At 56.5% G+C, this 24,876-nt stretch overlaps 7 protein-coding genes across 7 annotated transcripts; 5 read left to right on the top strand and 2 right to left on the bottom strand.

Annotated features, from left to right (window-relative positions):
* The first annotated feature begins 17 nt into the window (after nt 1-17).
* Nucleotides 18-14,045, top strand: H257_17312 (hypothetical protein). Its single transcript, XM_009846047.1, has one exon. It carries the CDS (start codon nt 50-52, stop codon nt 13,877-13,879), a length of 13,830 nt encoding a protein of 4,609 aa, XP_009844349.1. The 5' UTR covers nt 18-49; the 3' UTR covers nt 13,880-14,045.
* A 125-nt stretch (nt 14,046-14,170) lies between these two features.
* Nucleotides 14,171-15,777, bottom strand: H257_17311 (hypothetical protein). The gene is made up of 2 exons (XM_009846046.1): nt 15,667-15,777; nt 14,171-15,619 (listed from the first exon to the last, which is right to left on the bottom strand). Exons 1-2 carry the CDS (start codon nt 15,749-15,751, stop codon nt 14,274-14,276), a joined length of 1,431 nt encoding a protein of 476 aa, XP_009844348.1. The 5' UTR covers nt 15,752-15,777; the 3' UTR covers nt 14,171-14,273.
* Nucleotides 15,778-15,882: 105 nt separating this feature from the next.
* Nucleotides 15,883-17,150, top strand: H257_17310 (hypothetical protein). The gene is made up of 2 exons (XM_009846045.1): nt 15,883-16,524; nt 16,590-17,150. The coding sequence occupies exons 1-2, from the start codon at nt 15,955-15,957 to the stop codon at nt 17,052-17,054; spliced, it is 1,035 nt and encodes a 344-aa protein (XP_009844347.1). The 5' UTR covers nt 15,883-15,954; the 3' UTR covers nt 17,055-17,150.
* Nucleotides 17,151-17,337: 187 nt separating this feature from the next.
* H257_17309 (hypothetical protein) lies at nt 17,338-19,258 on the bottom strand. The gene is made up of 5 exons (XM_009846044.1): nt 18,813-19,258; nt 18,556-18,750; nt 17,801-18,503; nt 17,608-17,756; nt 17,338-17,450 (listed from the first exon to the last, which is right to left on the bottom strand). Exons 1-5 carry the CDS (start codon nt 19,236-19,238, stop codon nt 17,424-17,426), a joined length of 1,500 nt encoding a protein of 499 aa, XP_009844346.1. The 5' UTR covers nt 19,239-19,258; the 3' UTR covers nt 17,338-17,423.
* Nucleotides 19,259-19,552: 294 nt separating this feature from the next.
* Nucleotides 19,553-20,950, top strand: H257_17308 (hypothetical protein). The gene has a single exon (XM_009846043.1). It carries the CDS (start codon nt 19,651-19,653, stop codon nt 20,845-20,847), a length of 1,197 nt encoding a protein of 398 aa, XP_009844345.1. The 5' UTR covers nt 19,553-19,650; the 3' UTR covers nt 20,848-20,950.
* A 5-nt stretch (nt 20,951-20,955) lies between these two features.
* Nucleotides 20,956-22,037, top strand: H257_17307 (hypothetical protein). Its single transcript, XM_009846042.1, has one exon. The coding sequence runs from the start codon at nt 21,317-21,319 to the stop codon at nt 22,034-22,036; it is 720 nt and encodes a 239-aa protein (XP_009844344.1). The 5' UTR covers nt 20,956-21,316; the 3' UTR covers nt 22,037.
* A 607-nt stretch (nt 22,038-22,644) lies between these two features.
* Nucleotides 22,645-24,811, top strand: H257_17306 (hypothetical protein; the record flags this gene model as incomplete). The annotated part of the gene is made up of 3 exons (XM_009846041.1): nt 22,645-23,954; nt 23,989-24,401; nt 24,459-24,811. The coding sequence occupies 3 exons, from the start codon at nt 22,645-22,647 to the stop codon at nt 24,809-24,811; spliced, it is 2,076 nt and encodes a 691-aa protein (XP_009844343.1).
* Between the last annotated feature and the right edge of the window lie 65 nt (nt 24,812-24,876).

Genomic DNA, 24,876 nt, shown 5'->3' with positions numbered 1-24,876 from the left:
CATTTCCTGAAAGAGAGGCGGGGAAGATAGACAGACGGGGTACATCAAGATGGAAGAGCCCAAGGTAGAAGCTGCGGAGAGGGAGATGGAAGTATCATCTCTTGCCCAGCTGGTTCTGGACATCAGTTGCTCCTTCCTGCAGATCGGCAAGTCCACGCGGTTGACAGGGGACGACGGCGACTTTTACGCGGTCGAGGCGGAAGCGTTGGGGTTGGAAGTAGATGTATTGCGACAATTCATCCAAGAGTCGCACTTGCGTGTGCTGCGTGTATTGCGGCGCGACAGCGGGGACGGCGTGAAGCTGTCCCTCGAAAGCGGTGAGAAAGACAAGCCGAAGGCGAAGCGGCAGAAAGTGCCGACGTTTTGTCTCATCAAGACATTGAAAACGCGCGAAAAACTCACGCAGGGGGCGCCGCTGAACTCGCAGCTCCAGCTGGTGACGCTGGGCACGGAGGACATTGGGACGTTGGTGACGTTCGTGCAGCACTCGTTTGCCCCGCTCTTGCAGGCGCAAGAAGGTCACGAAGACGACACCGGCATGTCGAGCCAAAACAAGCGCATGCCACTGATCCGAAAACGATTGAAGGAATTGGAGGTGGCGATGGTGCAGTTCCAGAACAACGTCGAAATCCCGGACGTGGACCTGAAGATCCACCCCGACATCCAGGTCGCTGCGGACGCGTGGCGCAACTCCAAGCAAACGGGGAGCATCGACGTGGACGCACTGGGGTTCACGGACCGTTTGAACGACACGGGGTTTCTCAACGAGATCCAGGCGGGGGTGAATCGGTGGATCAAGGAGATCCAAAAGGTCACGACGTTGGTACACGAGCCCGTGGCGACGTCGGCGACGCAAGAAGTCAACTTTTGGTGCGATTTGCACCGCGCGCTTTTAGCGACCCAGACGAAGTTGACGTCGGCCGAGGTGGAAATCACGCTTGCAATCCTCAAGCAAGCCAAGCGGTACCTGGTCACGGTAACGTTTGCCGCGGACCACGGCCTCGGCGGCGCGCTCAAGACCGTGGCCAGCGTCATGAACTTGATGAAGGACTTCAGTTTGCACGCGATTCTGTCGGCCACGGATATCCCCCAGATCACCGTGGGCATCAACGCCGTGTACGCGCAGCTGAAAAAGGTGCGGCTCGCAGACGAGTACAAGCTGAGTCGCGTGCTATCGCTCGTGGAGCTCGTGTCCACCGACGTCAGCGTCCAGCTCTCGACGGTTCTGCGCACGACCAACTTGTTCCAGATCGCCTTTGACCAGTTTGACGCGATCGCCACGCACTGCCACGACCTGTTTCTGACGTGGCACCGCCAGCACCACGCATTCCACGAACTGGTCAAAGACTTGAGCAAGCGGCGCGGCACGGCCGCCACCGACAAGGTGCGGTCGCTTGCCGAGATGCAGCTCGACCATTTGGCCATCGAAGAGCGCATGAAGGACCTCCACGAGTTCCGACAACAGCACGACCGGCTGCGCGTGGTGATCCACCGCGTTTTGGCCAAGACACCAGATGCGGCGACCTCGGAAGACATGCTCGGCGACATCCACGGCGCGTACATGCAGTGCACGTCGTCCGTGGACGTGTTTGATGTGAGCGTGGACGGGTCGGATGCATGGAAGCAGGCGCGCAAGACATATGATTTATGCATCGACCGGGTCGAAGGCAGCATCATCCACAGCCTCACCTCGCGGCTCCACAGCACGTCCACGGCAGACGACATGTTCCGCGTCTTCTCCAAGTACAACCCTCTGTTTTTCCGGCCCCGGATCCGCCAAGCCGTGCAGCAGTTTCAGATGCGATTGATTGAAAACGTCAAGGAAGACGTGACCGACCTCCAAGCCAAGTTTCGCGCGCATTACACGTACTCGGAGGCGTCGCGGATGAGTAAACTGCGCGATATCCCGCCCATCGCTGGCGCCGTCATGTGGAGCAAGCAGATCGAGCGCAAGCTGCACATGCTTTTGTCTCGTGTTGAAAGCGTGCTGGGCAAAGGATGGGAGCAGCACGTCGAAGGCAAAGCGCTCAAGCAAGTGTCGGACGCGTTCCTGACCAAGTTGGACGCACAGGTGATCTTTGACCACTGGGTCCAAGAGCTTGTATCTGTGCCTACGTTTGATGTGCGCAACATCGTGCTGAATATCGTGTCGAAACAGCACCAGCAACCTTTGCCAGCCACTTTAGAACACGACGACGGAGTCGACCGAGATCTGAGCGTAGCGTTCAACCACCAGATTGTAACCTTGTTCAAAGAAGTTCGCAACCTGGAATGGCTCGGGTACCGCGTGCCGTTTACACTCAAGATGATCGCAGAAGACGCCAAGGACAAATACCCCCACGCCATGTCGCTAGACGCAAGCTTGAAAGCGTACGCGAGTGTTTGCAAACGCATCAAACCGGCATTCGAAACACTCTGTGCGTCGTTTGTACGCCAAGTACGCACGACGATCGCCAAGACATTTACCAAGGACAATGAGATTCGATGGCACGCCGATCACTTGGCCGAGTACGCGCTGGATTTAGCGACCAAGGTCGAATTGCTCTGCGACAAGGTGGACGAGTTGGGCCGCAAGCAGCTCGAGATTGAATCCCACGTCGATGCCATGCGCCGCACAGGAGGCGACCCGTCGCTTCAAGCGTCGCTGGAACGCATCCAGGCCACCGTGGACGAGCTCAACCTGGCAGGGTACTCGAACCTGCCCGTGTTTGTCAAGCAGCTCAACCACACGATCGGCACGGTCTTGGCCGAGCGACTCGAGCGCGAGCTGCGACACTGGGTGTACGCGTTCACCACCGACAGTCATCCCGTGGACCACGACCACTTTAATAACGTTGTCACAGCCCACCAAGTGCTGCTGCAGAACCAACAGCTCGTGCTACAACCATCCGTGGACCAAGCGCGGTCGCAATGGCTCGCGCAGCTGGAGCGAATGGTCGCAGCCGTGTGCACTTTGGACAAGATCAACAGCGCAACGTACGACGCATTCAACAAGCCAGCAGCGGCCAGCGCATCATCTTCGCCCGTCCGCCGCCGGCAAAAACGCAAAGATCAGTGCTTCCAAGACGTGTTGGCGTTGCTACCGCGGGGGTTGTTACTCGAGGCATATGAAACGCTGCTGCACAAGCTGCACTTGATGGACCAGTACGTGCATACGTGGCTGCAGTACCAAGCGCTGTGGGATATGGACGCGCAGCGGGTGATTGCAAGCGTGGGCGACCAAGACCTTGCCAAGTGGGAGCAACTGGTCGTGGAGATCAAGCGCGAACGCACGATGTTCGACTCGGTGGCGACCACCAAGTGCTTTGGCCCCATGAGCGTCCACTTTCACCAAGTCCAAGCCCAAGTGAACGTCAAGTACGACCTATGGCACACGGAGTTTTTGACGTTCTTTGGCGATATGCTGAGCGCGCACATTGCCGCGTTCTACGCCCAAGTGTCGACGAAGCGCACGACGTTGGAGCAGCATACCCTCGAGGCGGCCACGTCCCACGTCGTTGCGACCGTGACCATGGTGCAAGACCTGCGCGCGCACGCGGTGACGTGGCAGCACCAGATGGACGCGTTCAGTAGCGGCGAAAAGGTGCTGAAACGGCAGCGGTTCAAGTTCCCGTCGACGTGGCCCGAGCTGGGCAACGTCCAAGGTGAGTGGGCGGCGTTCTTGCAGCTGCTCCAGCGCAAGACGGACGCGATGGAGAGCCAGCTGCCGCAGCTGCAGGCCAAGATCATCGACGAACACGCGAGTCTCGTGGCCAAGATCCACGCGACGATCGCCGACTGGGACGCATCCAAGCCGCTCCAAGGGGGCGTCGTGGCTCCGAAAGTGGCTCTAGAACGCCTTGTGGTGTTTGACTCTCGACTGGCGTTGCTCGCCCACGAAAGCCAGCAGATGGACGCCGCGCGCCGAGCGCTCAACCTCGTGGGTGGTCGGCAACATGACGACAACATGATGACCGACGACAAGACTGGTTTGCAGCGCACGATGGACGAGTTGACGGGGCTGCGCGAAGTGTGGGAGCAGCTCGCGGCCGTATCTGCCCGACTGGACGAGCTAAAGGACACGCTATGGAGCGCCATCCAGCCGCGAAAGCTGCGCAAACACTTGGACGATGTGCTGGACATGCTCAAAGCGTTCCCGGCGCGCATGCAGCAGTACGAAGCGTTCGAGTTCTTTATGGCTACAGTGCAAGCGTACAAGGCGATGAACCCGTTGCTGGGCGAGTTGAAGTCGGACTCGATCCGCGAACGGCACTGGAAGCAGATTTTGCGGCTGCTGCAGGTGACATCGTCGTTCACGGAGCTCAGTTTGCGCCACCTGTGGGACGCCAAGCTACTGACAGTGCACGATGCATCGGTCAAGGACATCATCCGGACCGCGCAAGGCGAGATGGCGCTGGATGAGTTTGTGCGGCAAGTGTCGGAGCACTGGACGACGTTTGCATTGGATTTGGTCAACTACCAGAATCGGTGCCGAATCATCAAGGGATGGGATGACATGTTTGCAAAGCTGGACGAGCACTTGAACAGTTTGCAAAGCATGAAGCAGAGTCCATATTACAGAGTGTTTGCCGAACAAGCCGAGAGCTGGGAAGACCGACTGACCAAAGTACAGTCTATATTCGACTACTGGATCGACGTCCAGCGGCGGTGGGTGTACCTCGAAGGCATCTTCTTTGGGTCGGCCGACATCAAGCAGCAACTGCCCAAGGAGTACACGCGATTCCAGAGCGTGGACAATGAATTCGTGTCGACGATGAAGCGCGTGAGCCATAAACCGCTCATTTTGGACGTTGCTGGCATCCCCAACCTGTACCAGTCCCTCGAACGCCAGCAAGACATGATGGGCAGCATCCAGCGCGCTCTCGGCGACTACTTGGAGCGCCAGCGCGCGGCTTTCCCCCGCTTTTACTTTGTTGGGGACGAAGATCTGCTGGAAATGATCGGCAACAGCAAAGAACCCAAGCAGATCCAGCGCCACCTGAGCAAAATGTTTGCCGGGATTGCGTCGTTCGACATGTCGGATGTGGCCAACCCCAACTTGATCACTGGACTCGTGTCCAGGGAAGGAGAACTCGTGCGGCTCCGCGACCCCGTCGACCCCCACGCGCATGACGCGCGCATCAACGTGTGGCTGGCGCTAGTCGAAGCCCAAATGCGCACGACATTGGCGGCGCTGTTGGAGGACGCCGTGGCGCAGATGGCCGACGCCGGCGTCAACTACATTGACTGGATCGAGCTGTTTCCGGCGCAGATTGTACTGCTCGCGACGCAAATCCAGTGGACGGTGCAGATGGAATCAGTGCTCAAAGCCAACTCGTCCGACTTTTCTGGCGTCACGGCCCACGTCGAGCGAGGACTTCACATTTTGAGCGAAAAGGTGCTGTTCGATTTGCCCCACGAGACCCGGAAAAAGTACGAGCAGGTCATCACCGAGTTGGTCCACCAGCGCGACGTGAGCCGCCGCCTCTCAAAAGCCCCCACGCTGTCAGGGCCACACGATTTTCAATGGCTGTACCATATGCGCCACTACATGTACCCTGACCAAGTGGATCCGGTGCAAAAGCTGCGCATTTGCGTGGCCAACGCGCAGTTCTCGTACGGATTCGAGTACTTGGGCGTGGGCGAGCGACTGGTACATACCCCCCTAACCGAGCGCTGCTACCTAACGCTAACCCAAGCACTGCACTTTGGCATGGGCGGCAACCCGTTTGGCCCGGCCGGAACTGGCAAGACCGAGAGCGTCAAGGCTCTGGGCATGACACTCGGCCGGTTTGTGCTCGTGTTCAACTGCGACGAGAACTTTGACTTTCAAGCGATGGGGCGGATCTTTGTCGGGCTGTGCCAAGTCGGCGCTTGGGGCTGCTTTGACGAGTTCAACCGACTCGAAGAGCGAGTGTTGTCGGCTGTATCGCAGCAGATTCTGACGATTCAAGCTGGGCTGTCGACTCAGAAGAAGCAACATACAGACGGGGCGAAAACAACTCGGATCGAACTCGTGGGCAAGTCGGTGCTGTTGCATCCAGACGTGGGCATCTTTGTGACCATGAACCCAGGGTACGCTGGCCGATCCAACCTCCCCGACAACCTCAAGCAGCTGTTCCGGAGCATCGCCATGGTCGCCCCCGACCGAGAACTCATTGCACAAGTGATGCTCTTCGCCCAGGGTATCACCACGGCCGAGTTTATGGCCACCAAAGTCGTGCTCTTGTTCAACTTGTGCCATGATCAGCTATCCAAGCAACCACACTACGACTTTGGCCTCCGCGCACTCAAGAGCGTGCTGGTCAGCGCCGGACATGTCAAGCGCACCCTCACGGCGGCGGCCACATCGACGTCATTGACGACGATCGAAGCCGAGGCGCTGATCCGGTCCATCTGCGACACGGTTGTGCCCAAACTGGTGGCGTCGGACGTGTCTATCTTTGAAACGCTGCTGCGAGGCGTGTTCCCGGGCACGGATTTGCACCCAGTGAATGAACCGGCGCTGCGAGCCAAGATCGTCGAGGTGGCGACGCGTCGCCAGTTTGTCCCACATGACAAGTGGGTGGAAAAGGCGCTGCAACTGTACCAAGTGATGCAGCTTCGGCACGGCGTGATGCTCGTGGGACAAACCGGAATGGGCAAAACCAGTGCATGGACAGTCCTCCTCGACGCCCTCGAGCTCGTGGACGGCAAAAAGGGCGACGCGTACGTGATCGACCCCAAGGCGATCTCCAAGGACCATCTATATGGCACCCTCGACAACACGACACTTGAGTGGAGTGACGGAATCTTCACGCATGTGCTGCGCCAGGTGCTAAACAACGTGCGCGGGGAGAGCGACAAGCGGCACTGGATCGTGTTTGACGGAGACGTGGACCCGGAATGGGCCGAGAACTTGAACTCGGTGCTGGACGACAATAGGCTTCTCACGCTACCATCCGGCGAACGGCTCGAGATTCCGCCCAATGTGTGGATTATCATGGAGACTGAAACACTCCAGTATGCCACGCTTGCAACCGTCAGTCGATGCGGAATGGTCTGGTTCGCACACGATACAGTCGAGACTTGCCACTTGATTGACCATTTAGTCGGCAAAATCGCGCGGGATACCTCCCTTCGGTCGTTTTACTCTATGCAAGACGACGAGTGGGCCACGTTTCAGGCTGCGCAAGCCACGTACTTGGACTTGGTGCGGGGGGTACTATCATCGTCATCGGGGCTGGTCACAACCTGCCTCGATTTTGCCCTGAGCCTGCCGCACATTATGCAAGTGGACCGGCTCCGGTTACTCGTGTCCATGTTTTCGCTCGTGTCCAAGGGATTGGTGCACATTGCCGAGTACACCGAAGTGCACACGGACTTTAGCATGTCTGGGCCCCATCTGCAAGCATTTGCGTTGAAATGGCTCGTGTTTTCCATCTTGTGGGGCTTTGGCGGGTCGCTGGATAACCCGAATCGCGTGAAACTGGCCCAGTTTCTCACTAGTATCAACACAACGATCCCGCTACCGACGCTACCAACAGACACTACTTTGCTCGACTTTGAAGTCCAAGTGAAAGACGGAGAGTGGAAGCTGTGGAGCTACTCGGTGCCGACAATCGACCTCGACAGCCACCGCGTCCTCTCCACGGACGTGGTCGTAGCCACCGTCGACACGATCCGCCATGTCGAAGTGCTCCGAGGGTGGCTGCACCAGCACCGCCCGCTCATCTTGTGCGGCCCCCCCGGCAGCGGCAAGACCATGACACTCACGTCCACACTCAACTCGTTGCCCGAGTTTGAGCTCGCGAGTCTGAACTTTTCGTCGGGCACGACCCCCGACCTGATCCTGAAGACGTTTGGCCAGTACTGCGTGTACAAGAAGACGCCTCAGGGCACCGTGCTGGCCCCGCACACCCCCGGCAAGTGGCTCGTGGTCTTTTGCGACGAAATCAACCTCCCCCAGGCCGACAAGTACGGCACTCAGCGCGTTATCACGTTTCTACGGCAACTGGTTGAGCAGGGTGGGTTCTGGAAGGATAAGCTATGGGTACACCTCGAGCGCATCCAGTTTGTGGGCGCGTGCAACCCACCCACCGACCCGGGGCGCGTCCCGCTGTCGTCGCGCTTTCTCCGGCACGCGCCAGTGCTATTTGTCGACTTTCCAGCGTACTCGTCGCTCAAGCAGATCTACGGCACGTTCAACCGCGCACTGCTCAAGCTCACGCCGTCGCTCAAGGCGTACCACCAACCGTTAACCGATGCCATGGTTGAAGTGTACATGCGAAACCAGACCCAGTTCACGGCCGAAGCGCAGCCGCACTATATCTACAGCCCCCGCGAGCTCTCAAGGTGGACGCGCGCGCTTTACGAAGCGATCGAGCCGCTCGAGTTTGAGATGGACATTAGCACGCTGGTCAAGCTCGTGTTTCACGAAAGCCTGCGCTTGTTCATGGACCGACTCGTGACTCCAGCAGACCAAGCGTGGTGCGCTCAGACGTCCAAGGATGTCCTCTGCCACCACTTTGCCGGCGCATCGGCTAGTATGGCGCTACTCGAGAAGGATCATCATCCCATCTTGTTTACGACGTGGCTGAGCAAGTTTTATGCCCAAGCGACGACCCACGACCTCCGCAAACACATTGAAGCGCGGCTGCGTGTGTTTTACGAAGAAGAGCTAAACGTGCCGCTAGTCGTGTTTGACTCGGTGATTGACCACGTGCTGCGCATCGACCGCGTCCTGCGGCAACCGCTGGGTCATTTGCTGCTCGTGGGCGAAAGCGGCGCCGGGAAGACGGTGCTGTCGAGATTTGTGAGCTGGATGAACGGCATGAGTGTGTTTCAGATCAAGCTCACGACCCACTACACATTGGCCAACTTTGACGACGACTTGCGCATCGTGCTCAAGCGATGCGGGTGCGACGGAGAAAGGATCTGCTTTATATTTGACGAGTCGAATGCGCTGGACGCGGCGTTCCTGGAGCGGATGAACGCGCTGCTGGCGTCGGGCGAAGTCCCGGGACTGTTTGAAGACGAAGAGCATGTGGCACTCATGCACGCGTGCCGCGAAGCTGTCCGCCGCGACAACATCACGTCGGTGGACAGCACAGACGACGACGACTTGTTCAAGTACTTTACGAGCCAAGTGCAGCGCAACCTCCACGTTGTGTTTACGATGAACCCCGCGAGTGGCGACTTTCAAAGCCGATCCAAGACGAGCCCCGCGCTGTTTAATCGATGTGTTGTCGACTGGTTTGGCACGTGGTCCGATCACGCGCTTGCCCAAGTTGCGCACGAGTTTACGACAGCATTGGATCTGGGCCACCAGGAACAGACGTACGACATGGACGACATGGGCGAAGGATGGGCGGCGATTGGCGGGTCGGCCTTTCACAAGGCGATCGTCGCCAGTGTCGTGCAGTTTCACCACGCGGTGCTGCACACGATGCAACGACTGGCCAAGCGCCACGCCAAGCACAACCACATCTCACCCCGCGACTACCTCGAGTTTATCCGGCACTTTGTGACACTGTACGGGACCAAGCGCGCCCAGTTGGAGGACCAGCAGCTGCACTTGAACGTGGGAGTGGACAAGTTGGTTGCCACGCACAACCAAGTGGCGGATCTGCAGCTCCAACTCAGTGCCAAAGACCGCGAACTGCGTGAAAAGGACGCCCAAGCGAACGAAAAGCTGCAGCTCATGGTCGTCGAGCAGAACGAAGCGCAGCTCAAGAAGAAGAACACGGAGGTCCTGGCCGCCGATTTAGCCCTCCAGGACGACGAAATCAGCAAGCGGAAGCTCGTAGTGGAGAAGGATCTGAGCGAGGCCGAGCCGGCGCTGCTGGAGGCGCAGTCGAGTGTGAATTCGATCCGGAAGGCGCAGCTGGACGAACTTCGCGCGCTCGCGCGTCCCCCGAACGCCGTGCGCCTAACGTTGGAAGCCGTGGCCATCATGTTGGGCGAAAGCAGCTTGGACTGGACCGACTTGCGCAAGTTTATCCGCAAAGATGACTTTATTGCATCGGTGGTGCACTTTGACTCGGACAAGCTCACGGCCAAGCAGCGCCAGACGATTCAAAAGGACTACATGAGCAAAGGCGACGAATTTGATTATGAAAAGGTCCAGCGCGCGTCGAAAGCATGCGGTCCGCTGTTCAAGTGGGTCGTGTCCCAGCTCAATTACACGGAGATTTTGCACAAGATTCAACCGCTGCGGCATGAAGTGAGGACGTTGGAGGACCAGAGCGCGGGATTGCGCGTCGAGTTGCAGGAGGCGACCGCGACGATTCAACTGCTGGAGCAGCGCATTCAAAACTACAAGCAAGAATATGCGGCGCTCATTAGCCAAGCCCAAGTCATCAGCGCTGACATGGCGTCGGTCAAGAAAAAAGTGGAGCGATCCGTGTCGTTGCTGAGCAACTTGGTCGTGGAGCGCGAACGCTGGGAAAATGGGTCCAAGCAGTTTGAATCGCAGATGGAAACGCTGGTGGGAGACACGCTCGTGAGCGCGGGGTTCCTCACGTACTTGGGGTTTCTGGACCACCAACAGCGCCAGCTTTTGGTCCAGGATTGGCGCGATATCCTGCACACGATGCACATCCCAAGCACCCCCGGACTCAGCTTTATCGAGTACCTATCGCCGCCGTCGCAGCGCCTCGCGTGGACCGCCGCGGACCTCCCATCCGACTCGCTGTGCGTCGAAAACGCGATCATCCTGACGCGATTCCACCGGTTTCCGCTCATCATCGACCCGTCCGGCCAAGCAGCGCGGTTCATGGTCAACTACTTTAGCCACCAGTCGTCGACAATCACGCAGACTTCGTTCCTCGACTCGTCTTTTATGAAGATCTTGGGCAGCGCGATCCGGTTTGGCACGGCGCTGCTGGTGCACGACGTCGACACGATCGACCCGATCTTGAACCCCGTGCTCAACCGGGAGCTGTACAAGACGGGCGGCCGCGTACTGATCCGGCTGGCGGGGGAAGAGATCGACTACTCGCCCGAGTTTCGGCTGTTTCTGCTCACGCGGGACCCGTCATGCCGGTTCTCGCCTGACATTTGCTCGCGCGTGACATTTGTCAACTTTACCGTGACCCCGAGCTCCCTCGAGAGCCAAAGCTTGGCGTTATTGCTCAAGAGCGAAGAGCCAGACGTCGACGCCAAGCGGTCGTCGCTGCTCAAGCTCCAAGGCGAGTACTTTGCCAAGCTCCGCGACCTCGAAGACGCCCTCTTGCACCAGATCAACGGCGTCCAGGGCAACATCCTAGACGACGACCGCGTGATTGTAGCGCTGGAAACCATGAAAGCCGAGAGCGCCGACATCTCCCAGCACGTCCACGACACGCAAGTGATCATGGACACGATCGAGCAGGCCACGGCGCGCTTTCAGCCGCTCGCTCGGGCCTGCACGCAGCTCTTCTTTACGCTGGAAACCCTCGGCCAAGTTCACTTTTTGTACCAGTACTCGCTCCCGTACTTCCTCGGTATTTTGACCGACGTGCTGCGGGCGACTCAAACGACCACGACCAAGCCCCGCCTCGACGATATAGCGCATCGCCTGTTTACCCATATTGCCCGCCGCGTGTCCAAGGGGATGCTCCAGCAAGATAAGCTCATGTTTGGGCTACGCTTGGCGCACATTTACGTGGAATTGTACGACGGGTTGCCGTCTGAAGCCGAGATGGACGTGTTCTATCACCGGTCGATGCTCGCCCCGACCACAACGTTGCCGGCGCTGGCCATTCCGACCGACACGGCGGATCGACTGGCGCGCCTCGCGTCCCCGTCGTCGCCGTTTGCCGCGGCGTTGGCGGCCCATGTCGAGTTGAACCAACCTGAATGGGAAGCATTCTTGACCCACGCTGCGCCCGAACTTCACGTGCCCGCGGCACTCTGGGGCGACGCCAAGTCCGCGTTCCGAGACCTCTGCCTCGTGTCGACGACCCGCCCCGACCGGCTGCCGTTTGCCGCGGAAAAGTACATTTACCATGTCTTCAACGACCCATCATTCCCATGGCGCGGCGATGTCGAGTTCCGCATCCAAGTGGAGCAAGAAACCGATAGCTCCCGGGGCATCTTGCTGTGCTCGACGTCTGGCTTTGACGCGAGCGGTCGCGTCGATGAGCTCGCGGATGCGCTGCACAAGAAGCTGTCGTCGGTGGCGATGGGGTCGGCCGAGGGCTTTGACGCCGCCGACAAGGCGCTGAATACCGCCATCAAGCACGGCCATTGGCTACTGCTCCGCAACGTCCATCTGTGCCCGTCGTGGCTGGTTACCGTGGAAAAGAAGCTCTACAGCGTCCGCGAGTCGGCACACAAGGATTTTCGGCTGTTTCTGACCAGCGAAATCCACCCCCATCTGCCCGTCAACTTGGTGCGTTTGTGCGACGTGTTTGTGTTTGAACCACCCAGTGGCGTCAAAGCCAGCATGCAGCGGTCACTCGAAGACGTCCCCGCCGACCGCATCAACCAGAGCCCCACCGAGCGCGGCCGCCTCTTCCTCGTCCTCGCGTGGTTTCATGCGATCGTTCAAGAGCGTCTGCGATACGTTCCGATTGGCTGGTCCAAAGCGTACGAGTTTTCGCAGAGTGATTTTAAAGGTGCGTGTGACGTGGTGGATTACTGGGTCGACAGCGTCGGCGGCGACCGTCGCGCGCACATTTCGCCCGACGCGATCCCATGGACTGCCATCAAAGTGATCTTGAAAGAGTCGCTGTATGGCGGCCGCGTAGACAACTCGTACGACCAGCAACTCATGGACACGTTGCTGGACAACGTATTCAATGCACATACGTACGAGACCAACTACCCCCTCGTCCATCCATCCTCGTCCAACCAAGATGCTGACGATGGTGTTGTGATCCCGTCGGGGAAGACCAAGGAACAGTTTACCGACTGGATTGCGAGTCTCCCCAACTCGAACCCGCCATCGTGGCTGGGTCTACCGTCCTCTGTGGAAACCATGCTCGTGATCAACCAAGGCCACCGCACCCTGCGCCATTTGCAGCTGCTGCAAGATGGACTCGACAGTGTCGCAGATGATATCGACGAGAATGGAGATGAGACGACGACGTTGTTTGCCGGGGGGGGCGCGGCGGCGGCGTGGATCCAGGCGCTGCATCGCAAAGTAACGACATGGCTCGCCCAGTTGCCTCGGTCGTCTGCCATTCTCGTCAAGACCGACGACGACGCTGCGTTTGCCAACCCCGTGTACCGTTGCTTGCATCGAGAAGTCGAGTTGGCCAACAAGTTGCTGGCCAACGTCACGTCGCTGCTCGAGTACATTGACGGCGTGTGCAGCAACGCGTTGAAACCCACGAGCGCCGTGCGCGATGCCATGCGCTCGCTGCATCAGGACCAGCTTCCGTCCGACTGGCGGACCTCGTACGCCATTCCCCCCCACATTTCGCTGCACGAATGGCTCGCCGACTTTTCCAAGCGCGTGGCCCAGCTCGGCCACTTGATGTCGCTGCCGTTGGCTGACGTACTGTCCCAACGTATATGGATCGGCGGGCTGTTTGCACCCGAAGCATTCATCACGGCTACCCGCCAAGTCGTTTCGCTCGATTTGCACTGCGCGCTGGACGAGTTGGAGCTCGTGGCGTCGGTTCACAACGAGGCCAACCACGATAGCGGCGGCGGGTTTAACGTGTCGGGGTTCCATATCCAGGGCATCCAGTGGACGCAAAGCGGCGGGTTTGCCGCCACAGACGCCCTCGAGTCGCCCCTAGACACGCTCTACTTGAGCTGGCGCGTAGCTCTTGACGACGTTCCGACGTTGCGCAAACTGCCCGTGTACTTGAACGCGCAGCGTCTCGTGATGCTGTTTGAAGTGGCCGTGGACGTTCCGCCCTCGACACTCTTGAGTGACCACATATGGGCCGAACGAGCGGTCGCACTCACAGCGTGGAAGCTCTAACATCCACTTCAAGTACTTTGAAGTAGTTGCTTCTGGACATGGTAGATATATATATATATTCCATTCTGGCAGCAATGATATATTATTGGCCTTTACACTGTTAACGTTGGACGACTGGGCCAAACTATATAGTTAGATTATTTCCTGGTACTATAACGTTTACTACTACAAGAGTGGGCTAAACGCAGTGTGGGCTAAACTACGGTATACGAATCGATGATTGGGTCGATATGATTGGGGCAAATACGACATATTCTCTAATGTTGGCCAAATTGAACGGACTTGACACTATATCGAATATGCAATCCATTGGATTAGGAATAAGTAGGATGTATATAGATATATAGATATATACTAGCAACCCAACAATATAGGTAGGGGGATGGCTTTATCTTCATTGGTCGTCGGCTGACCCGCCTTCACGCGTCGCTTCGATCACCGCGAGCGCATTCACACGCGCATGTTGCATCTCTTCCGTGGCGTGGCGGATGTAATCTTCGCTCATTTCCGACACGGGGGCAAACGCCAGTCGGTTGCTCGCTTTAAGCTGGTTCCATCGTTCGCCCACGGGTACGAGGAGGTCCTCAATGTCTGCGCGACACAGCCCCCAACTACCGCGCGCGATCTCCCCCAACAGCTGCGCGCGGGTCCACTGCGCGTCGCCCCAAAACACCCACAAGTGCACCGGCTCGGTCTCCAGCAGCGTTATGTTAATGGGCTTGAGCTTGATGCCTTCGCCGGTGCCGGCGACGCGCACCTCCCACCGCTGCGCCTTGTCGTCGAAGCGAAGCGCCATGCCCACTAGGCCGTTCAGGTCCGGACGTGACTGAAGTCCGCAGAGGCGCACCCCGAGACCCGAACTCACGTCGCCATGGCGGGTGCTTTCCCGACGGCGATATGCTAGCGCCACGGCTTCGTCCAGGTCTGTGAGCACCGTCCACCCGGTACCCCCCCGGACTAGACAGGCCGACACCGCATACTGATCGCATGGGCCGCCGGCATAATGCTGCACGACCAACGCCCCGTCGACGTTGCTGTAGTGCTGACGAAGGCGCGAGGTGGCGCGTTCGACCGCCGCTTCCGCGCGTTGCAAGCGGGTCGACGCCGGAGCCAACAGGCGGGAAATGCACACGGCGGCAACGTGGTCGTCTCCGCAGGAGAGGGGGGTGCTTGGGACGAGCACGAGCGTTGCGGGCGCGCACAAGGCATCGAGCGCAGTCCCCAAGTCGGAAGGAGATACGTCCGCCAGCGATCCTTTGGGGGCGAGGAGAAACCGAGTGCCCTGGACGTCGATGCTGACCTCGTTGGAAGCATTGTCGCGCGTGAGTTGGCGACGCACGGACTCGAGTTTGTCGCTGGACGTCAATGGCAGCTCCAATTCCCCCGTGTCTTCCTTGACACTGGTGATGAGGTACACTCCGTGGAACCAAAAGTCGTAGCTATCGTCCCCACGTCGCCGCAAGCGCGCATCCGTTTCGTTTCGATCGGCGGCCAACATGTCGGAGAACTGAGGACTCGCGGCAATGAGTCGACCTTCGTCGATCAATGCCGCGATTTCTGGCCCCGTGAACGATTCCATGAGTTCTGCTCGCGACGGCGGCGGACACGAGTACCGCGCAAGACAGACGTTGCATATGTGATGGCGCTTATCGTCTGTGTAAAACGCAGGGTGCGTCGGTTGCGCCACAAGGACCATGCGTTGCCACCGGCGCAAGCACGCGAGATGCACAAACTTCTGCCCTACACGTCATGTATCATCAGGACGAGTGGATTTCACGCTTCTCTACCTCCAGCACAACTGCATGGAGAAATCAACGGCCCATCGATCTCGTCGCCAAAGCAGTAGCGGCATTGCGGTTCGTCGTCACCCATGATCACGGTCGGCCTTTCCCAGAAATCTCACGAATGAGCGAGAAAGCATGCGATCTAATTATCCGGACTGCCCGTTTGATTCGGATAACTCACCACGTTTTCCGGATTCCACGCTTATCCGGATAATCCTATTTTTGATCGCCAAATCGTGCCAAAAGGCAACTCCACAAGATACTGGCAAAGGCGGCGGGCACATCATCCTCATGGCCGGCAGCAGCACCTTCCTTCTACGGGCGTTGGAGGCGACCATCGTGCTGATGGAGGGTCTTCTTCTACCTCTAGAAGTGTTCCTCCTTCTTCTCTTCAAGTCCACGCCGCTGGCGTACACGAACGACCAGTCCACCGTGCACCACTTTCCACTGGAATCTTCGCACGACATCAGTGGCGGCGGTAAACAGAGTGAATCTTACATGAAATCTCGCGCGCCCGAGTCGAAAATGTCGGCATTGCCACTTCTGCGTCGAGCCATGACTTGGGAAGAAAAGTTTGCGCAGTACGTCACCGACATAGGGTCGCCGACGCGGAGCATGTGGAGCGATCCGTCCGCGGCCGCCGTCTTGGTGCGCGGGCCAACGTATCTCAACGACAGCATCAAGATCCGCACAGGCCCGAGCTTCGGCAAGTTGGTCCACGTCGACGTGTGGAAGGCGACGGCCGCTCGACCTGGTCGGATCGACCACATCGCAGAGTTGGACTTAGCGAGGCCCATTAGCATTTTGCGGTACTTTCAACAGGAACATACGGCTGACACGGTGTTTGTACTCAACTTCCAGGTACGTACCTACCTACTATGTAGTACCTACTTTGCATATGTAGTACTCAATGACGTTGTAATTAGGTACCCGGCACCCCGTTCGTCCATGTCGTGTGCTACTGGCTCGTGTCAGCTACAGACATTGCGCGGCACGGTCCTTTTGCGCTGCTTTGGACCCAGTTCCGAGCTGCCATCGACGCCAACACCCCCGCCTTCTGCAATGACCGCTTTAAGCTCATTCCGGCGCTGGTGGCCGCGCCTTGGCTGGTCAAGGTCACCGTGCCCCAGAAGCCGGCGCTCGTCGGCAAGAAACTCACCCAGCGGTACCATTCTGGACGCAACTACATCGAGGTGGATATGGACATCCCGTCCAGTACCATCGCCGCCAACGTCGTGGGGCTGTGTCGAGGGTACGCCACGCAGGTCGACGTCGACCTCCACGTCACCCTCCAAGGCGACTCGCCCGCCGAACTGCCGGAAAACATCTTTGCATCCGTCCGGTTCTCAAAACTGGACTTTGCCCACGCCCAAGACGTCCCGACGTACTAGTAGTAGACATAGCTATTAATAGTAGGCGTGGCTAGTAGTAGTAAGTACTATTAATAGCTGCTCGTTGTTGAGACGAAATACTGTATATTGCCATCATCAAATTAGTGTATGTGTGCCTTTAGATTCCAAATTGTCGGGAAAAACGGGCAATGTGTGTGTGCCGACAATGCGTTGCGGTCCTGGGTACTAATAAGTACTACTAGTATGTACTACTAGTCGATGTAATGTAGACTGGTGAAAATATATACTACAGTATATATATATATATATATAACTTACATTATTCACCAAGTGACACCGGTCTAACGAGTCAATTATTTACCATTAACGTTACTACTAGAAATGGAATAACTCTTTTGTCCCCTGACACTAGTCTTGGTGTACGTTCGGTAGTACCTATAGAATATACATATATGACGAACGGTATACAAACTTCAAGTGTAGAATATATATGTATGGTGTACGTTCAGTAGTACCTATATATATATCGTACATACATATATATATATATGACGAACGGTATACAAACTTCAAGTGTAGAATATATATATACCTTGTATGGGTTGAGAATCCCACGGGGGTCATACAATGCTTTCATCTGGTGCATCATATTGATGGCATTTTTGACCTTGGACAAGTGCAGAAACGCCGGCTTGTGCGTGCCAATGCCATGTTCGGCGCTGATGCTTCCGCGGCGCGCCGCTAATCATTCGTATGTAAATCGATATATATATATATATATATACCAGTCCACTCAAACACAAACGGCTCAATGGCGGCCATGACTTGGCTGTTGTATGTCGGAGTCGAGATGTTCAAGTGCATGTTGCCGTCGCCGAGGTGGCCGTACCCGACAACTTGAACGTCGTCGAATGCTTTCAAGTGGTTTCGCGTGTCTTCGACTATGGTATAGTATGCGTCCATAGGAACGCTCACGTCATACTTGTACACGTAGCCTGTCGCGCTCAATGCTAATGTAATGTCTTCGCGGATGCCAAACAGCTTGCGCGCTTGATGGGCGTCCTGCGCGACCGTGCCGTCGACCACGTCGCCGCTCTCGAGGACATGCGCCAGGTACGCATCCAACTTGTCCATGTCGTGGTCGGCGCGGCTTCCCGCGGTTTCGAGGAGGACGTAGAAAGGACAGGCGGTTTCTAGCGGATCGACGAGGGTAGACTGAGATCGTAGCACCATGTCGAGGGATGCCCTGTCCATAAACTCGACGGCCGAGAGGATCTCGCCGAGATGCCGCCGCGCCGCCACATACGTCTTCTGGACCGCGTCGAACGAGTTGCATCCCACCAGCGCGACGTTGATGGACGCCGGACGCGGTGGTGTGAGCACGGACAGCTTGGTGATGACCCCCAACGTCCCTTCAGACCCAATGAACAGCTGCTTCAAGTCGTACCCTGTGTTGTCCTTGCGCATGGTGCTCAAGCAGTCGACAATCTAATGCAAAAACATGAGGATTAGATGAAGAAGAAAAAGGGGGAGAACGTACGGTGCCATCTGCCAACACGGCTTCAATGCCGAGAATCGATCCATGAAGCGATCCATATCGAAGCAAGCGGAGCCCGCCGGCGTTCGTGGACGCGTTCCCGCCGATTTGACATGTTCCCTTGGCGCCCAAGTCCAACGGCATCATGTATCCAGACTTGCCCACGTGGGTGTCGAGCGTTTCCAAGATGCACCCTGCCTGCAGACTCGTGCTTAGGATCGATCGATCGATGGAGAGAGAGAGAGGGATGGACGACGTACTTGACAAACGACAATGCCGGACACGTCGTCGAAGGACTCAATGACGTTCATGTTTCCCGTCGAGAGGATCACTTCGTCGTGGACAGGGACGCTTCCACCCACCAGACCCGTGTTCCCGCCTTGCGGCACCACTGCCAACCGCCGGTCGTTGCAGTACTTGAGGATGTCCGACACTTCCTGAGTCGTCTTAGGTCGCAGCACCACGGAACTATGACCATGGTACTTGTTCAACCAGTCCGAGTTGAACGGCGCGACCTCGTCGGCGTCCGTGAGCACGCCGCTGCACACGCTTCGAAAGTGCGCGATGTCGGAATCCGTCACCTTCGCAAACGCTCCTCGTGGAATGTCTCCATGCGCAGAGAAGAATCGGGAATTGGACGGACGCGCCATCGCCGCTGAGCTTCGCGCAAGTTGACGCCACATCATCTTTCTTGATTATGGCAAAAGATCGAATGCGAATTGTGGTTCAAGGACTTCCTGGAGAATTTTCTGCGGAATGAAGATAATTTCAAGATATTGTGCTAAAATTGGAACTATTTTGCCAAATACACCGAATAATATGTCATTTTTAGCTACAATTTGACATATTTTAGGCACATTTTACTGAGATATTTGTCCAATATTTTGCTTGAATATTGGTCCACCAATCAAAACCGAACAGACATTTGATTGGTGGCCACTTTGATTGGATTGTCTGAGACTCCACAACACCACGAAAATACCGATTTGTTTTTAATTACCTTGGATATTGTATACGCAGGGCTGAGACACGATTAAAATAGTGTGCTGCGAACACAGAAGTTGAAGCTCCCATACATATTCGGAGTTGGAGAGCACCATGTTGACGTGCACGGCATGCCGCGAAGAGTTCGCGACGTATGAGCTGCAGAAGGAACACTTCAAGCTGGACTGGCATCGGTACAACCTCAAGCGCAAGGTGGTGGGGTTGCCGCCCGTGTCGGTGGAGCAGTTCTTCGCCCGAAAGGCCGACGGCGCGCCGCAGAAGGTGGAGGAACCGGTGTTGCAAGCGTTCAAGTGCCACAACTGCAACAAGTCGTTCTCGAACGTGAAAGCCGTGGACAACCACAAAGCCACAAAGAAGCATCAGGTGGCTGTGAAGAAGGCCGACAACGTCGAGACCATCACGTCCAAGGTGATTGCGAAGGCGGTCGAAGATGCACCTGTCGACGAAGAAGCGGCGACCACCGAGGACGACGACGAAGGAGAAGACGTGGACCTGAACATCCAGCACTGCATGTTCTGCTCGTTCGAAGCCGACTCGCTCGAGACCAACCTCACGCACATGCAGAAGTCGCACGGGTTCTTCATTCCCGACTTGGAGTACCTCGAGGACCTGGAAGGATTCGTCACGTACTTGGTGGAAAAGGTCAAGCTGGGCCACGTGTGCCTGTACTGCAATGGAAAGGGCAAGGCGTTCCGAACGTTCCAGGACTGCCAAAAGCACATGATCGACCTATCGCACTGTAAACTCGCGTACGAAGAGGGCGTCGACTTGCACGAGTTCGACGACTTTTACGACTTTACGGCGTCGTACGATGGGGTGGTGGCAGCTAAGCAGACGTCTGCTACCGCCCACGGCGACGACGACGAGTGGGAAGACGTCGAGGAAGACGAAGAAGAAGAAGATGAACTGGCTGGCCTCGAAACCATCTCCATCTCGGACACAGGCAACATGGTGCTCCCCGACGGCCGGCAAATCGGCCAGCGCGAGCTCCGCCGCTACTACAAGCAGCGCCACCGTCCCGAAGAAGCGCGTGATAGCGTGCTGGCCCAGACCAAGGAGCGGCTGCTGCTGTGCTACCAGCTGGCGGGCATCGACATGAACTCGACGACGCTGAGCGTGTCGTACGCCAACAAGTTTCTGAGTCGGCGCACCGGCAACATTGCCGAGGCGCGCAACATTCAAGAGTCCAAGAGCGTGCGCCACAAGTTCCAAAAGCACAGAGAACGCCTTGAGACGCGGAGCCACAAGCTGCAAAAGCACCCGAATCGAAAGGAAATGGTCACCGTCTAACGACATACACTTTGAAAACGAATATACTATGAAATATGATGAAAAGTGATTGCATCCTGTCGGCTACTACTACTTGAAATATTAATCGATGTTTGACATTCCATTTCCTGTGAGAATTTATATTGTATAATCGGGTTTGGTAGTATGGGAAATGGAAGCACATGTGAGGACACTTGAGGATCGTGAAATTATGGCGCCGCTAGTATAGGCCCAGTTGCTTCATCGCGTGCAGCTTTCGGGTGAGCATGTCCACTTCCACCGCGCAGACGCTCGACAGTTGACTAGTAGTACTAAGAACATCTACTAAATGGGTGTACCGATCGACCACAAACGTCGTGTTGGAGTCGGGGATGCCGTGGAACGTCTTGAGTTTGCGCAGATTGGGCGGCGACAGGAGCAGCCAGTTGGCGTCGCTTGAGATGGCGTTCATGACACACGCGAACGACGAGCAGTGGTCCACCCCCATCGCATGCAGCAGCTCGTGGGCCGACGTGACCAGCAACGACTTGAGAGACTGGTTCAGAGACACACACGCCACCCGATCCGGGTACGATCGACCGAGCACTTCGACAAACACGCCGTCCACGTCTTCCACCAACCCCAGCGGAGTCACCACGAGCATGCTAAAGTACGGCGACTGAACAAACTTGGCGTGTTCGAATGCCTCAAAGATCGAGAACACGTCCAGGCAAACGTCGTTGGGAGATCGCTTTCGCTTGGAAGTCAAATTCTTCTTCTGCTTTGTGACCTGTCCTGGTGTACCCACACGGCCAATGTACTCGGAACCGTGGATACGAAGGGACCTGGAACTGGCGTTCCACTCCGCAGCGTCGGTGGGGAGTATGTCGACATCGATGCAAAGGTATGCCGCGAGGAACCGACGAAGCACATCGCAAGTAATCTCTACAGACGATTTGGAATCCGTGGTAGATGGCTTGGCAGACGAAGTCGGAAGCATCAAGAGCCCGAGCTTCCGTCGACGTGGTGTCCTTTTCCACCGTCCAGTGCCTTTCGCATTGGGGCGTCGCTTTCCCATGTCGACAAACTCGTCATGGGTTTGGTCATCTTCGTCCGAGAAGCACGTGTCACCATCAGGCTCTGGATGAAACTCGGCAATTGTGGGATGGAAGATGTCGGCACCGTACCCCGCGCCAACTGCCGCCGCTTGCGCTGCATTCATCAAAGCTAAGATTCCATTGTGATGACCTTTCGAATCCTCGGTATAGTTTAACCAAATGAACGACAGAGTGCAGGTCGATGTATAGTGTAATCAAATGCTTTGCTGAACGCATTGTCTGAATGTGTGTACATGTCGGAAAGGACAAATTGCGCGCGAAGATCCATTTTCAAAAATGGCGGCAACAGCAAGAAAGGGCATGATGCGCGGAGGATGGCAGTGGACTGTCGTGAGGTGAGATCGGTCGAATGATGTGTTGATGGTGTGGACGCCATGGACAAAGCTACAGAGATCTGCGTGTGATGCTGACAGCAAACGGACTACACAGACACTTCCTACATCTTGCACGGAGAAGACAAGACCTATTCCTTCGACGAACAGTAGCGTATGTGCATGTCTTGACCGATCATACTCACGACGGTCCATTGAAAACGTAGGCATGCCCTTGACAGGCCAACGTTTGTGCGGCAGTTCCATTCGATCGTTGTCGACATGTGGCTCGTCCTGTCAAGAAGTCCATTTTGCAGGTAGGTAGGAATGAGACCACACGATTTGCAAACACAACGGCATTGAATGTCATTGTTTCATTGCCTAAGTTGCCAAGAAGTCAAGAAATCAAAATGCTGGTTGCCAAGTCGAGTCAACACGAAACCCGCCACTTGATCGATCAGTTGCGTGCCGTGGGGTTGGACAAGTACATTGAGCTGCCCCAAATTGCCGTCATGGGGGACACCTCGAGCGGCAAGTCCTCCGTCCTGTCAGCGCTGTCTGGCATTACGTTTCCGTCGTCAGGAAACCTCACGACGCGGTGCCCCACGCAGCTCATCCTAACTCAATCCAAGAAGTTTTCTGGAACTGTTCGATTGCTACGGTTTGATCCTGCCGTCGAGTCGCTGCCTCCCACACCCATTCACTCGATTGACGAAGTCACAACGTACATAGAGAGCATCACCCAACAACTCGTGGATGAAGGACAGTCCATCAGCGACGACGCCATCGAGATCAAGTTGCACGGCCCCGACTTTCCAGACCTGACGTTGACTGATTTGCCGGGGTTGGTGCGGTCGGTGGGCGACCACGAAGACAAGGCGATGATTTCTCGCGTGGACAAGCTCGTGCATCGGTACTTGGTGCAAGATCGAACCGTCATCTTGGCCGTCGTGCCTGCGAACGTGGACATGCACAACACGGCCATCATCCAAGCGGCGGAAGAAGCCGACCCGGACGGCGTTCGAACGATTTCGATCATTACCAAGCCCGATTTGATTGACCAGGGCGCTGAAGATGCCGTGGTGGACTTGCTCCTGAATCGAACCAAGTACCGCCGATTGGGGTACCACGTCGTGAAATGTCGCGGCCAAAAAGCGCTCAACAACAACGAGTCGATTCAACAAGGGCGGGATAACGAAGCCGCGTTCTTTGACTCGCATGCTGTGTGGTCCACAGTAGACAAGTCATTGTGTGGCACGGGTCGGTTGGCGGAGAAATTGACGAGATTACTCATGGACACGGTATGCAAGGCGTTGCCAAAGGTCGTGGCTGAAATCGACGTGCAATTAGCTGCTTGCAAGGACAAGCTGGCGATTCTCGGGGAGCCCATGAGTACCCCAGCAGTGCGTCGCGCGACGTTTATGAAGAATGTGCGCTTGGTGTTGGATCGGTTGGAAGGCGGAGTGAGTGGGAATTACAACGACACGTTGTTTGAAGACACTGAACAGAACAACCGGCTGCGTGCTCAGCTTCGGACGGCCGAGTCGGAATTCCAAGCCGCGATTGAGGAGCTTTCCGTCGTTCATGCTGCCACCGTCGATACATCGACGCGGGAGGTGGTGGTGGGGGACTTTGTGGAAGTTTCCATAGACGGTGATGTCGAGTGGGAAGTGGACCAAGTGACAGATGTGGATGGGCCGACCATCGTGAAGACTGCCAAGTTGTGTCCAAGTGAATGGTTGCATTCATCCAAGGTGGCGATTTCTGCCCGAGTTGGATCTATCCGACCTGAAACACCTGATGACGTCCAACCGGGGCGACGAACTGCCTATTTTTCTGTCCTACTCGACCTTTGCAAACGTCGTGCGGCAACGCTACGTGAGCAAGTGGCGAAGTCCGATGCTGCAATTGTTTGAAACGTACCAAACGTTGCTGCGCAAGTTTGCGACGCGGGTGATTCACTCGACAAAATGCAAACCCAAGCTGGAACAGCACTTGAAACAAGTCGCCTACACCATCTTGGAGCACCTGTCGAACGTCGCCATGGTCGAATTGGACAAGATCATGGAAACGGAAAGTCGCCCGTATACGCTGAACCAGCAACTCAGTCAAGTGTTGATGCGGTTGAGAACGCAGCCACTGATCGACGGACTCGACGCGCTTTCTCGTACGTGGACTATCTAAGCAGCGTCGTGTGGTTGGCTCAACGTTGTGTGTGGTTTAGGGAACAACGACGCCAACACTGTCCAAGCTGGCGCGGTGAAGGCGTTGCTGCAAAGCCACACTGGGATTGGAAAAAACACGAACGAAGACCAACAGGCAAAGGAATTGCACTTGGCCATTGTCGCGTATATGACGGTAGCGTCAAAGCGCTTCGTGGACGAGATTCCCATGCTCTTGAACACCAAGTACATCCGGCCGTTCTTGTCGGCCATGTTTAACGAGACGTCGGAAACGCCGGACGGAGTGCTGGACCGTGTGCTCATGGACAACATGGCGGACGTCGAGCGATACCAGACCTTGGCGAACCAGCTCAAGTCTCTTGAAGCGGCGAAAACCCTCATCAACGCCCACTGAGCTCGCCAAGAAGTTTCTTGATATATATATATCATTCTTGTTAGTTAATATTTCGAAGTAATAAC

This window comes from Aphanomyces astaci (genome assembly GCF_000520075.1).
Source record: "Aphanomyces astaci strain APO3 unplaced genomic scaffold supercont1.103, whole genome shotgun sequence".
In the NCBI taxonomy this organism is placed as follows: domain Eukaryota; phylum Oomycota; class Saprolegniomycetes; order Saprolegniales; family Verrucalvaceae; genus Aphanomyces; species Aphanomyces astaci.
This window is presented reverse-complemented; position numbering and strand designations above follow the sequence as displayed.